At 34.5% G+C, this 12,491-nt stretch overlaps 1 protein-coding gene across 16 annotated transcripts in view; it reads left to right on the forward strand.

Annotated features, from left to right (window-relative positions):
• Nucleotides 1-12,491, forward strand: part of RALGAPA1 (Ral GTPase activating protein catalytic subunit alpha 1) — a 131,011-nt gene that overhangs the window by 48,814 nt on the left and 69,706 nt on the right. For 14 of the 16 annotated variants that reach the window (XM_048307428.1, XM_048307429.1, XM_048307427.1 and 11 more), the window contains 8 exons: nt 1,228-1,352; nt 3,432-3,648; nt 4,796-4,972; nt 8,231-8,383; nt 9,883-10,076; nt 10,201-10,299; nt 10,413-10,568; nt 12,012-12,140. In XM_048307428.1, coding sequence (XP_048163385.1) covers nt 1,228-1,352; nt 3,432-3,648; nt 4,796-4,972; nt 8,231-8,383; nt 9,883-10,076; nt 10,201-10,299; nt 10,413-10,568; nt 12,012-12,140 — 1,250 coding nt within the window. The remainder of the gene's footprint in view (nt 1-1,227; nt 1,353-3,431; nt 3,649-4,795; nt 4,973-8,230; nt 8,384-9,882; nt 10,077-10,200; nt 10,300-10,412; nt 10,569-12,011; nt 12,141-12,491) is intronic. The other 2 variants (XM_048307432.1, XM_048307443.1) reach the window with 1 other exon arrangement.

Consider the following 12,491-nt stretch of genomic DNA (forward strand, 5'->3'; position numbering starts at 1 on the left):
TCCTATATTCATTCATCAAAATGGCTGCAGTTACATCTTGGCAACATCTTCCATTGCTTTCTTTTTTTCTTGGAATCATGGATGTTCATGAAGGTCTTGTGATAGTCTTTTTCCTGCTAACTGTGAGACCTCTGTGGACTGATCAAAAAAGAAGGCTGTGACTAATATACATTGTCATAGTTCACATAACCTTAATTGAACAATAAATTAACTTTCAGCAGTAATGCAGGTTTTCCTTTTTTCCCATTGTTATGCTGGCATGATTAACAGAGGAGTCTGCAATGCATCCTGCACTGAGATGTTAATGCCACCTGAGGGCAGTCTCTGTAAGCACAGCACCTGAGAGCGGTACTGTCATGGGTCTCACAAAAATGATTTGCTGCTCTTCAGAAACTAGACTTCTGAAAAAGAGATATCTAGGAAGCACCAATTTTAGAAGTACCTGTTATTTAAAATCCAGCATTTAACAGAGCCTCATTGTTAGAGTAAACTAAACTGTGGTCTCATGAGAGATGATGTTGAGGGAAAAATTTGTATCAAGAGAACATGAACTGGAATAGCTTGAAGACTTTAAAGGCGGATATCATAAAGTGAGGTGTAACAGCCACAGCTAAATATGAACAGTGTAGCTATATCAAAAATATAGCACTAATAAAGGAGTGAACTTCATTAATTGTTCATAACCATTGATCGTCTAGAGTTAGAACTTTCATTCCATTTACTAGCATGTAATTTTATTATGTAACATTTTCTTTGCACTATTTATACTAACTGTATACAGTGCCACATTGCCATTTGTCATTAGTATATATTACAACCTAGTTTACTTTTTCCACAACATTGCTTTTCATCAGGAATGCAATGAAGAAGGAGCCTGAAGGAGTCACATAATTTTTTAAGAATTTGTTACTTACTTGTGATATGGAGGAAGAACATATGCTTTATCCTTAAAGCAAGCATTAACAACTTTGAGTAGTGCTTACCTATAAGCTTCCTGCTCTTAAAGGTGGAATTGGAAATCAACTAACCCCTGCTTAGTGGGAAGAAGAAGCCATACTAATTCTGAAAGTAGAATCTGCTTTAAAAGAGGGACATTCTTAAAATGCATGTTTGGCAATTTTGATTTTTTAATTTCTGTTAATTAGCAGATTTTTTCATTTGTTACATTTTGTTTTGAAAATGTCTTGATGCATTCTTTACTATAAATGGTTGTTCATTTGCTTTTAGCTAATAGAGAGGACATGAGTCAGAAGTTGCACCCTATTGATAGTGATATTGGCAGTAGCAATACAAATGTTCCTGACCTCATGGATGAATTTATAGCTGAGAGGCTCCGCAGTGGTAATGCACTGGTAAGCCTTTAAACTTGCTACATTTCAATACTTAGGTCTCCATTATGTGTGAACTTGTCAATGACATGATAAATCAGTTCACTAAAAAGTATTTCTCTGGCTTTTATGAATCAGAATTAAGAATATTGCTTAATTATGCTTTGCCTTTGACATAGATTCATGCCATTTTATACCATTTGTGTTTTCGTATTTATTAAATCTTCATCATGGAAGCAATGCAGAAGTTACTGTCTGATGAATAGTCTCATGGAATTAAACAGCCTTAATTGCACCTGCAAAGATATCTGTACATAGAATACTGTATTTTCAGAGTACTAGTTTAAATGTAAATTTGCATGGTAAGTAATTGAATAACATGCTGTAGTACAGTACTGTTTTCTACAGGTAGAGTCAATGCAACACACTACAAAACTACTCAAATATATTTTATTTTTTTATTTCACTTGCAAGTGTTGAATAATTTCCTGTAAATAGTGCTCTGTTAATTGAACCAACTTTTCATATGCTTTCTTCCTACACTTTTCCAGAAGTGTCGTGTTGTTTGGAATTGCATTCATAATAAGAAATTTTAATCAATTTTAAGTCAAGAATTTTTGGTTACTGTTGAATGTTTACAAAAGGAGACAACTGATTTGAAGAGATAAGTGCTTATTAAGGAGTAACAAAAGGGAAAAGACTAAAAAAAAGTTTCAAATTAAGAACAGAATGGGTAACAATTTAAAGATAGTGTTTCAAAATTGTTTAGTTCTTTTTTCTTAGAAGTTTTTAAGGTCATTTTAAGACATGCTCCTATAAGACATACTCCTATAGAAAATTGTCAGTAAGGAGTTGGTGATAATAAGGGGCAGAAGAAGATTCTTCTAAGTTATTAAAAAAATTGTTTATTTATCATCACCTTTTAAAAATGGCAAGAGAGGATCTATAGATGTATATAGATATGTGTACTTTTGTCTTTTGTATTGAACTCGTTTATGAAACTTGATTGTTGGCACAGAGTATTCTTGTTAGTAAGTCTTGAGTTACATGGCAAAATGCTAACTTGTAGTCTATGAAAAAGGTTAACTTAGTCTGAAAATTAATGAAACAGAAGTCATCACGGCTGGCTCTAGAAGAGAGAAAGGGAGGGATTACTCTTTGTTTTGAGAATTGGTACTTTCCTCAGGTAGCAGGAAAAAGCTGAGATAAATTTGAGTAAATACTCTGAAACTACCACTCATTTTTTTAATTAGTGCACAAGAATAGATATGCCTTCTTTAAACAGTACCAACTTACTAAGATTAGTTTTAGGTTGCTATATCTATTGAATGCTAAAACCGTATCATGAAAAGCTTGTAAGTCTGAGTTAACTTCTAATTAGTAGTAGAGTAGTAAAAGAATGCAGAACTGACTGGGCCTAGTGTAAAAGGAAGGCATCTTTAGTCTCATAATGCATACAAACTTCAAGCCATTTCATAAAATGGCTTTTCTACTTTGATATCTCTTCCCTTTCAAGCGAACAGTCTTATCTGTGGAAAAATGCACCTTAAAGAAAGACTTCAAATAGACCACCACCTTACTTGTACATGAGTAAATCTGCATGCCTTACCTTTGTTATATGTGGTCTTTTGTGTTTTAATCATAAGAGGAATAATGCATGAATTAGTATGTTAATTTTCTCCTTTTATAAATTAAGTTTTTGATTATAGCATGGTGGCCTATAGGCTGGAAAAGACATTGTGTCTGAAACCAAGGTAAACAAGTTTTCTTTAGTTATTTGGATGTAATATACTTAACTAGTTTTCTCTCTCACATCTTACCTACCATGAGGCCGGTACTAGTCTGAATCCTAGCCTTTTGCGATATGTGTCCAAAAGTCCACTGCGCAAATAAAATTTGTAGTTATGAAATTCTGTGACTGCGTGGGTTCTTCATGTGGGGATATGGAAAGTCTTGGTATTTAGTATGATGGCAATTTCTGGCTTAGGTACTTAAGAACTGTTTGTTGCTTCTGACTTCAGCAAATGTGGAATTGCTTTTTTCCATTTTATATAAATAAGCCATCCAAGATTTTAAGATTATTTATGTATCTTCAATGTGTAGAATGTGACAAGAAGAGGAAGCAGTCCTGGCAGCTTGGAAGTTCCTAAAGACCTACCTGATATATTGAACAAGCAGAACCAAATGCGTCCTGTAGATGACCCAGGCGTGCCGTCCGAGTGGACGTCACCTGCCAGCGCAGGCAGCAGTGACCTCATCAGCTCAGACAGCCACTCTGACTCCTTCAGCGCCTTCCAGTACGAGAGCCGCAAATTTGAAAGCAAGTATATTTTTCCAAAAGTAATAGCATTTTTGATTAATGTATTGCAAATTTCCTTTGTTTTGTTTGTTGTCTTATTTTTTTCCCCTGGATAAAGTTGTATGCCAGCAGTTTTCTGTAGAGAGAGATTGTTTTGATTTTCCATTGAAATCATTAGCAAGTTAATGGAGCAAGAATAGCTCTTATGAGAGGCTATTTTTTTTTAGTATACTGAAAAAAAAGAGCCCTGGAATACTACTATGCAAAGAGCAGAACATAATTGAACAGAAGTTAGAAAGCAATATTGTCTCTCTGTGGAGCGTATCCATCTGTTTTGCACCAAATATAAAAATTAAAGCTTGGAAATTATTTTAACTCTTTTGAAAATACTTAGGTAAAACGTAAAAGAAGGGCTTCTGATATTTTTACTGTGGTCTTTATGTAGCTATAGATTACTCAAGATATTAAGTGTAATATCATGGTAAAATTAGTATGCTTTGTTAAAATTACTGTGTTTTATTTAATAACATAATGCTTTTCCTTCATTTTATTTATCCATTCCCACTCTTGTTTAACAGAAGGGGTCATTATGGTTGCTAGGAATTATAACATCATGTATTATGTAAGATAAAAATAATGTTAATATAGTATAATTTTTTGAAGAAATTACAATTTTTATATATGTCTCCATTATGCAAATAAGTTATGGTATTTAAACCTACATTTCAGCCTGACATTTTCTTCATTAGTGTTGAAAGTAATGTTTGTTAGAGTACCATTTGCTGTAATATTTTTATTTTGAAGTTAGTGCTTTTACAACAAGCTTGAATATTTCTTCCAGCCTGTAAATAAATTCCTTAATGTATGAGTCTATTATTTTTGCTTTATTCGTATGTAGCTGCACTTAACAGCAACTAAGAACACAGACATGCGACAGGAATGTCTTCTGCAGATGTGAAGTCATGGGTTAATGACAGGAAAGAGAATATTCATAATAGTCAATACTTTCTGCTGTTGCATTTTATTTAAATTTTGCAACAGTGTGCTAGTAGCACAGAAGATGCACATACAAGGTTTCTGTTTGGTTTGGAGATCCTGGGCCTCTGGGGTTTTTACGTATTAGTGGTGGGTTTGTGTTGTAAATTAATACAATGCTTTCCTCATACAGATTTCAGCTTTGGCACTGAGGCAGGGACGCCAGCTTCTACTGACATTGATGCAATTTCAGGACAGCAACAGAGTGCTGAGGAACAAGAAGTGGCCAGTCTAACTACACTCCACATAGACTCAGAAACAAGTAGTCTCAATCAGCAACCATTGTCTGCTGAAGCTGCAACTATCACTGGTAAAGTAGATTTAAAAAAAAAAAAAAAGTATTTATTTCAGGAATTTTTCACCCATCCTGAAGAATGCAACTTCCAGCTTCTGCCAAGAATCTATATTCTATTTTAAATGATTCTTTTATTTCAATTATTTTTGATTGCTATTGAAAAGTAGTATGTGAAATAATGTAAGTGGAAAACCTTTGTCTGACTTAGTTACTCATGGTCCTAAATGTATTTGAAACCCTTCATGAGAAAATCTATACAATTACCAAGGAGAAACTCTTACCACATAATGTATGCTAGATCTCTTACAAGTGTCCTTCTATTACTGGTAGTTAAATAATTAATTTTCAGGAAATGTTTTTGCTTTGGATGGTTTTCACAGTGCTTGTTCAAACCAGCGTATCACACTGAAGTATCTTGGGATTCTTTTTATATGCATCCATCTTAATATCTCTTTATATTGTCTGTTGTGTAACTGAGAGCTTTTATTATTCAAAATGTTAGTTATTTGGCCATGTAACATCACTTTCCATTTGTATAACTGAAAAGTGATGCAGTTAACTGAAATTGAATGGGCTCCTGTCTCAAAGAGAGAATGCTTCTCTATGAGGATGATTTGAAAGAATGGTCTCTTGCCAGGTTTTGTACATGAGAAGTAAAGATGTCCATAGTCATTTTCATACTCCTTGTTCCATAGCTGTTATACATTACCATTCCTGTTACAACCCTAGCTGTAACAAGTAGCAACAAGTATCTATATTTCTGTGAAAGCTTATACCTCCATATTGTATCTTGTTCGCTGTTAGAAATCAACCTCTGCATTTTCAGAGACATGGAAAGACATCTTTACTTCCTCTGCCATAATTTTCAGTTTTTAAAAGTGCCCTTCCACTGAAAGAACCATGGTATTAGCTTTCATGGACATTGTTGTTCAGCTTGTTCGACAATGTTCAGCTTGTGTTCTCTTCATTTTTCTCTTTGCTGTGTGCTTGTTGAAAGTCCTTGCTGTAGATCTGTTCTTTTTCTGTTTGTTTGTATGTTTTTATATGTTAATAATTTCATTACTGTTTGGTATTTTTGTCCAAGTTTGCACTATAATTGAATTGATAAGATTGCAATTAGTGACTGAGTTGTCCATTGAGAGATTCTGTGGTTATCTCTTCTTGCTTGGACCACCGTTTTAAAGAGGCAGCTCTTGTGTGTCACATGCATTTAGCTGGGTTTCCTGAGGAAGCAATACTTGTGCAATTGTATTGTCTGTCTCTGACTGTTCCACACTCCAGCAATATTGGAGCCTATTGTCTAGTTTTTGCTAAATTGACATATAAGAAAACAGAAGGATGTTATTTTCTTTGATGTTTTATGAAAGATAGGCAGCTATCTAGTGAAAATTTTATGTATGCAGACTCTCATGATGGAAGCTGCAATGTGAATTTCACTGTATTAGATGCTGGCAAATCAATGCAGAAACTCAACCTTGAAACACACTCATAATAAACAAGTTTTCAGTGGTTCTGCTGATCAGAAAACTACTCTTTCTAAATCTGAAGGGTTTTGGAAGGAAAATTTCTTTTTGGTATATGGTCATTACTTCATATTCTAAGTAAATGATAAAGTTGACTATTGACTGCTGTTTACTAGTTCTAGAACAAGTTGTACCCTTGGAAGTCTCAGTCAAAGTCAGATCCTCATATGCTGGAGTATCGTTTAATGACAGACTCCTGTAGTTCTGCAAATTTTCCATGATTGTTTCTGTCCATTCTCTTCATCATATGAAGATCTCTTTCCCTTCTTCCTTTGCTCCCTGCCTTCCCTGCCTGTCTTCTTTTCCATCTCATTCAATTTCTTTCCCTCTCTATCCCACTCTCCCTCACTTTCTCTCTTCCCTATCATTCTTTCTTGCTGCTTTTTTTGAACTACTTTTATCTGTCCCCAACTAATGAGCAGAATGAAAATGAAGTAAGAAAATACTTCTTTGAACATCTTTGAAGGGTGTATTTACATTATCCTTGTAAGCGTGTGGAAAACTACTGGTCAGTAGCAAGAGAGGATTGTTACCTGTCGTGTGAAGCAATAGTCTGTATGTGAAGCAGTAGTGTCCCTCTCTCCTGAATAGAAATGTTGATTTAAATTGATAGTAAAAGCTTCATTGTCTTAGTCATTTAAAGGAGATAGAGACCTTTGCAGTTTAACTATGTAATAAAGATTGTTTACTGCAATTTCTGTTCTGATAACACCGATAACATTTTCTGTCAAGTTCTTTAAACAATTTGTTCTTTTTATAAGAAAGAACATTCCTCTCAAATGAGAAGTGTTCTTCAATTATTCTCACAGTAATTTGGGAAAATTACTATTTTAAAAGACTCACTTTTCAATTGCTGTCCCTAAAGTTCACTTTATCACTAATACTGAACTTCACACATAATATTTTTGTGTCCTTGTTACATTTATCTAAGAATTGAAATTAATAGGAATTCTTCCATTTTAACATGTGCTGATGTGTAGAAAAGTCTGTGGTGAATATTTGTTCTCTTTTTGTCTGCCATGTGACTGTTCTGGCTAAACACAGCTATTTATAAGGATCTTTAGACAAATTCAGGATGTGAAACATAAGATAGTATAGAAGAAAAATGCAAGTACCTAGTCCCTCTCCACAGATTACTCAGTAAAGACCACGTAATTGCCTAGAGAGGTTGCTCAGAGACAATCACAGAAAAATGCCTTTGTAGCACTGCTTTAGAGGAAATAACACTCCTCTGGCTATACAGAACTTTCCCATCATATGGATCTTCTCAGCTTAATCAGTAGATAAACATCAAAGATTATCCGTTACTGGTTTCGGTTTTTATTTATAAATTAACTTGCATGCATCTATAATCCTGGAAAAGGATTTGTTCCAGGAAAATTTTTGCTTAAACATTTTGCTGGAGAGAAATTTAGGTGAGGGAATGTGATGAGAGATTTGGCTGTTTCAGAACACTGAATGTGCTGCAAAACAAACACATTTAGAATTATTTGGACCTAAAATAGAGGTCTGCTAATCCACTTACCTGTCCGATTTTGATGTTCATCTTTCAGCTTTTCTGCATGTACTTTGTTTTCTTTCAGAACACCATTCACAAGGAGATCTGCTTACTGTTTTATATCTTTTCTTGGCCCAATTTGATACATAAAAGCAGTTCAGTTTTCTGTTAATGCTGTATTTAGACAACATTTCAATAGCTCAAGAAAATAGAAAAGGCTTTTAAGGTAACTGTTAAAAATTGCATTTGCAGGCTCTGAAAGTGCTTCTCCAATCCAATCTGCTCTTGGATCCCGATCACAGACACCCTCTCCTGCCACTCTTCATGCAGATCATATTGAGCAGAAGGATCTGCAGCTGGATGAGAAGCTCCACCACTCTGTTTTACAGACGCCAGATGACCTAGGCAATATCTGGAACAGAAAATACAAACCTGTTCTTTCTTTCTTTCTTTCTAATGCAATATAATGAAGTAGCTAGTATCACATGAATTGTAAACAATCCTGTACATGGCTATTTCATCTGCACTTCAAAGAATATTTAATTATAGTGCTTTCTTTTAAAAGCAAACAAAAACCTTTTGCATTTTAACCTGGATCTCATTGGAATTTTTAGCAGTGGATTAATAGTCCACATATTTATATTTATTCTTTTAGTTGCTTAGAATTGTGGCAGCTTAATTGTGGTCCTGCCATGGACTGTTTTATCATTGATGTACAAATAATAAGACAATTTCAGTAATCTTATCATTTCTCCTTGTAAGTTTGGTTTGTTTCCTTTTCATTTTTAAACGAATTTGTAATTACGTCAACTATCTTAGCTATCGAATTCTAAGATTCATTCTCTTTGTAAATACGATGTGCACATTTCTCCGGCATTTGGTCTCTTGGAAACATAAGAGTGTCTGATATGCATTTCAGACCCTATTTCCTTAAGTAGCCTATTGATGGACAGAAATACTATCATTTTGCTTTGTACTTTAAAATCTACATCCTAGAAACCAATAGTGTCTCTGCCACAGTGGCCCAGAAGTTCAAAAGAAGAGGCTATGTGATTAGGCCGAATTCAGATTTAATTTTGATTTGGTATGCCTATGGGAGCTACGAGATTTTCAGAAGATCCCAGCGAATTACCCATCTGAGGGGGTGGAAAGAAGATTCTGAATGCCTGCTGCTTTAAAACTGGCTCATTATCTATTTTTTTGTGGCTATTTAGGTAGTTAAGCATGACCTGAGTAGACTTGAGACATCATAATCTATTGAAGGTTTCTTTATGTGGACAGTCTAGATTAATCATCTCCCACCTAAAAAAAGAATGTTTATTCATATAGCACTGATGTGTGGCAAGAGCTAGGTGGGTGTTAGGACTGTGGTGCCAAATTACTGAATGTTGCCTCTCCACTCATACAAATTTACTGTTTAAAGGATAGTAGCTAGAGACAAGTTTACTTATACTTTTCTCTTCCATTTGCAATAACATGCTTTCCTGGTAGATTCTAAGAAAAATAGTCTTCATGTTTTATTAGGAAAAATGCAAAGTTGAAAGGGAATTTTACTTGAAAGCAGGCAAGTGGAGTTCTGGAGATTCATTGACTCAAAGAATGTAAGAAAAGACTTACAAAAGGAGTGGCCTTACTGGGTCCATCAGATCTGTATTAGAGCTCCAGTAGTGACCTTAAATGTTACTTAATGAAAGAATAAGAAACTGGACAATTCTTCCTCTACAGAATTTATAAAAGACAAACCTTATCACATACAGTGCTGAGGTGGCTGAATGGGTAAAAAATAGCTTATTCCAAAAGCCCGATCTTTTAGTTTTAAGAAGACTCTGTATTTAATAGTTGTATCAGAACTTTTCCTTTTCTGAAGAGATATATCTCACTATACTTTTTCTCTTCTGTTACAGAAACTAGTGAATTCCCCTCAGAATGTTGCAGTGTGATGGCGGGGGGAACACTTACAGGATGGCACGCAGATGTTGCTACTGTGATGTGGAGGAGGATGCTAGGAATTCTGGGAGATGTCAACAGCATCATGGATCCAGAGATTCATGCCCAGGTTTTTGATTATCTGTGTGAACTGTGGCAGAATCTGGCCAAGGTAAAAGAACGGAACCTTTTCTCCAACCTGACCTGTTTGGGCAGGATTTTCAAAAAGGAAAAACCACCACCTTACATATTTCCCTTAATTAATTCTCTTTTTGTTTTGTTTTTAATAATCGCAGATAAGAGACAATCTTGGTATTTCAACAGATAACCTAACTTCACCATCTCCCCCAGTTTTAATTCCACCACTGAGAATTCTAACACCATGGCTCTTCAAGGTAAATTTGAGCACTAAACTGTGAAACAGAAATAAAAGTTAACGTAAACATAGAAGAGTGTTTACTGTCATTTTTTAAATTTATGAATAATAAAAATTGTTCTAAAACTGTAGGCAACAATGTTGACTGATAAATACAAACAAGGAAAACTACATGCTTATAAGCTTATTTGTAAGACAATGAAACGAAGACAAGATGTTTCTCCGAACAGGGATTTTTTAACTCATTTCTACAATATAATGCACTGTGGACTTCTTCATGTTGATCAAGTAAGTTAATTATGAAATTCAAGATAATATAAATGTTATGACTGAAAATAAAATTCTCTTCTCAAAAATAGTCAATGTATTTTCATCTGGATAATTTAACTTCGTTTTTGAAATTAGTGATGTGACTGATACTTTTTCTAAAAAGAAAACTTTGATAAATGATCCTCATGTTCTTGGTTGTATTCAGAAATGCTTTTTTTGTAGTCCATTTCAAGCAACTATGAGGGCAGAAAACGTATTCTCTCATTTTTTATTGGTTGTATGTTACAGATTGAAGTATGCAAGAAAGAGAAGGAAGCAGATCTCTCTAAAGTCTACTGTTCTTCTTACTTGCTCCCTGATGCAACAGTTTAGCTAGTAAATTGCGCTCACTACATTGGAGGACTTTGTTTCTACAGCAAGTATAGGAACCAGTAAATTGAGACGTACTGAGCGTATCTAATCAGTGGGAGTAGACCTTTTTCATAGGTTTTGATATTAAGAAGTCTGAAAATATTGTATGGCTTAAATACTTTTTAAAGGTTTGCATCAGAAGTGTAAAAAGGTTGGGTTTGTGAACTTTTTTGAGGAATGATGATAGGCATGGGGAGATCAAAGGTTCAAACAACCCAGTTTTCTCTAACTGGGAGGAATAGAATTAGTCCAAAAGTATTCCACAGATGACTATGCATAGGACAGATCTCCAACTTCTGTCCTCTAACAACCATTAATGCTGCTTTTCTTGCTGGATTGAAGATCTTCCTATGACATACTGCCATTTAGTTGGATATTACTACTAGTGGAGAATTATTCAAAGGAGAAAAGGAGGGGGGTGCCTGTCTGTAAACTTGGGATGTTTTTAACAATTAAAACATACTACACTTTTTCAAGTGCTTTTGAAAAAATTGCGTCATGTACAATAACTTTAAAAAGTGCCTTACTAAGTCTACCAGAACATAATATACTGCGCTGATTAACTAGATACCAGAAATGTTACTAAAGATTTTATTATCTTTCTTTAAATTTTGGTTCCATATGGGTATGTAAGAGGCTAATGCCTTTTTTAAAGTTATAGTCAGGCAATACTTGTTGGAGAGGATTAAGCAATTGTTAAGGTATAATAGCTGTTTATCTTACTCTGTCTCTTCTGTACCTATCCAAATGAATGGTTAATCAGTTACAGAACTCTTAAAAGCTGACTGTAAATTAATATATGAACTATTGTCAAAGCTTAAATTGATCTCTAAAGTATACCACAGTTTACTTATGTTAATATGAGTATACTTAAGGAATTCCATCTTTTTGTGCTACTCTGCACTCACTAATGAGTGTCTTACTGGCCACAATGAGTTTTCTTTCTCATGTTTTTACTTTCTACCTTTGTTAAATACCTGCTTTCTTTCATTCATTTTTCATCTTGATTCGTGTTGATACTCTTCCTTTTTTTCCTTTTCTTTCTGCGAGGATATTGTCAATACAATCATCAAGCACTGCTCTCCTCAGTTCTTTTCACTTGGTTTGCCTGGTGCTACCATGCTTATTATGGATTTCATTGTAGCAGCAGGAAGAGTGGCTGCTTCTTCTTTCCTCAATGTAAGTATTCATCAGTTAACTCTCATTTATGGGTGAGGAAGAATTTGAGAGAATACTGAGCAGTTTATTTTTCCTTGACTAGGGTGTTAAATTGATCCCAAAATTCAATCTAATAGTTATCAAATACAGATAATGTTAGTGATTTGTTCTAGAGCACTACACATGCCTCTCCAGAAAATATGTGAAGAATGCAAAAATTACTGTTGAAGCAGAGAATCTTTCATTCTAGAGTTACAAAAATTGAGACTGCCATTTTTTTGTGCTTGAGGATGTTTTAAAGTAAATGTCCACTTTGACTGTGATTTCATTTTAAAAACGTACTTATTCCTCCATCTCTCTGCTATGCAATGA

Source organism: Corvus hawaiiensis, chromosome 6, assembly GCF_020740725.1.
Source record: "Corvus hawaiiensis isolate bCorHaw1 chromosome 6, bCorHaw1.pri.cur, whole genome shotgun sequence".
Taxonomy (NCBI): Eukaryota; Metazoa; Chordata; class Aves; order Passeriformes; family Corvidae; genus Corvus; species Corvus hawaiiensis.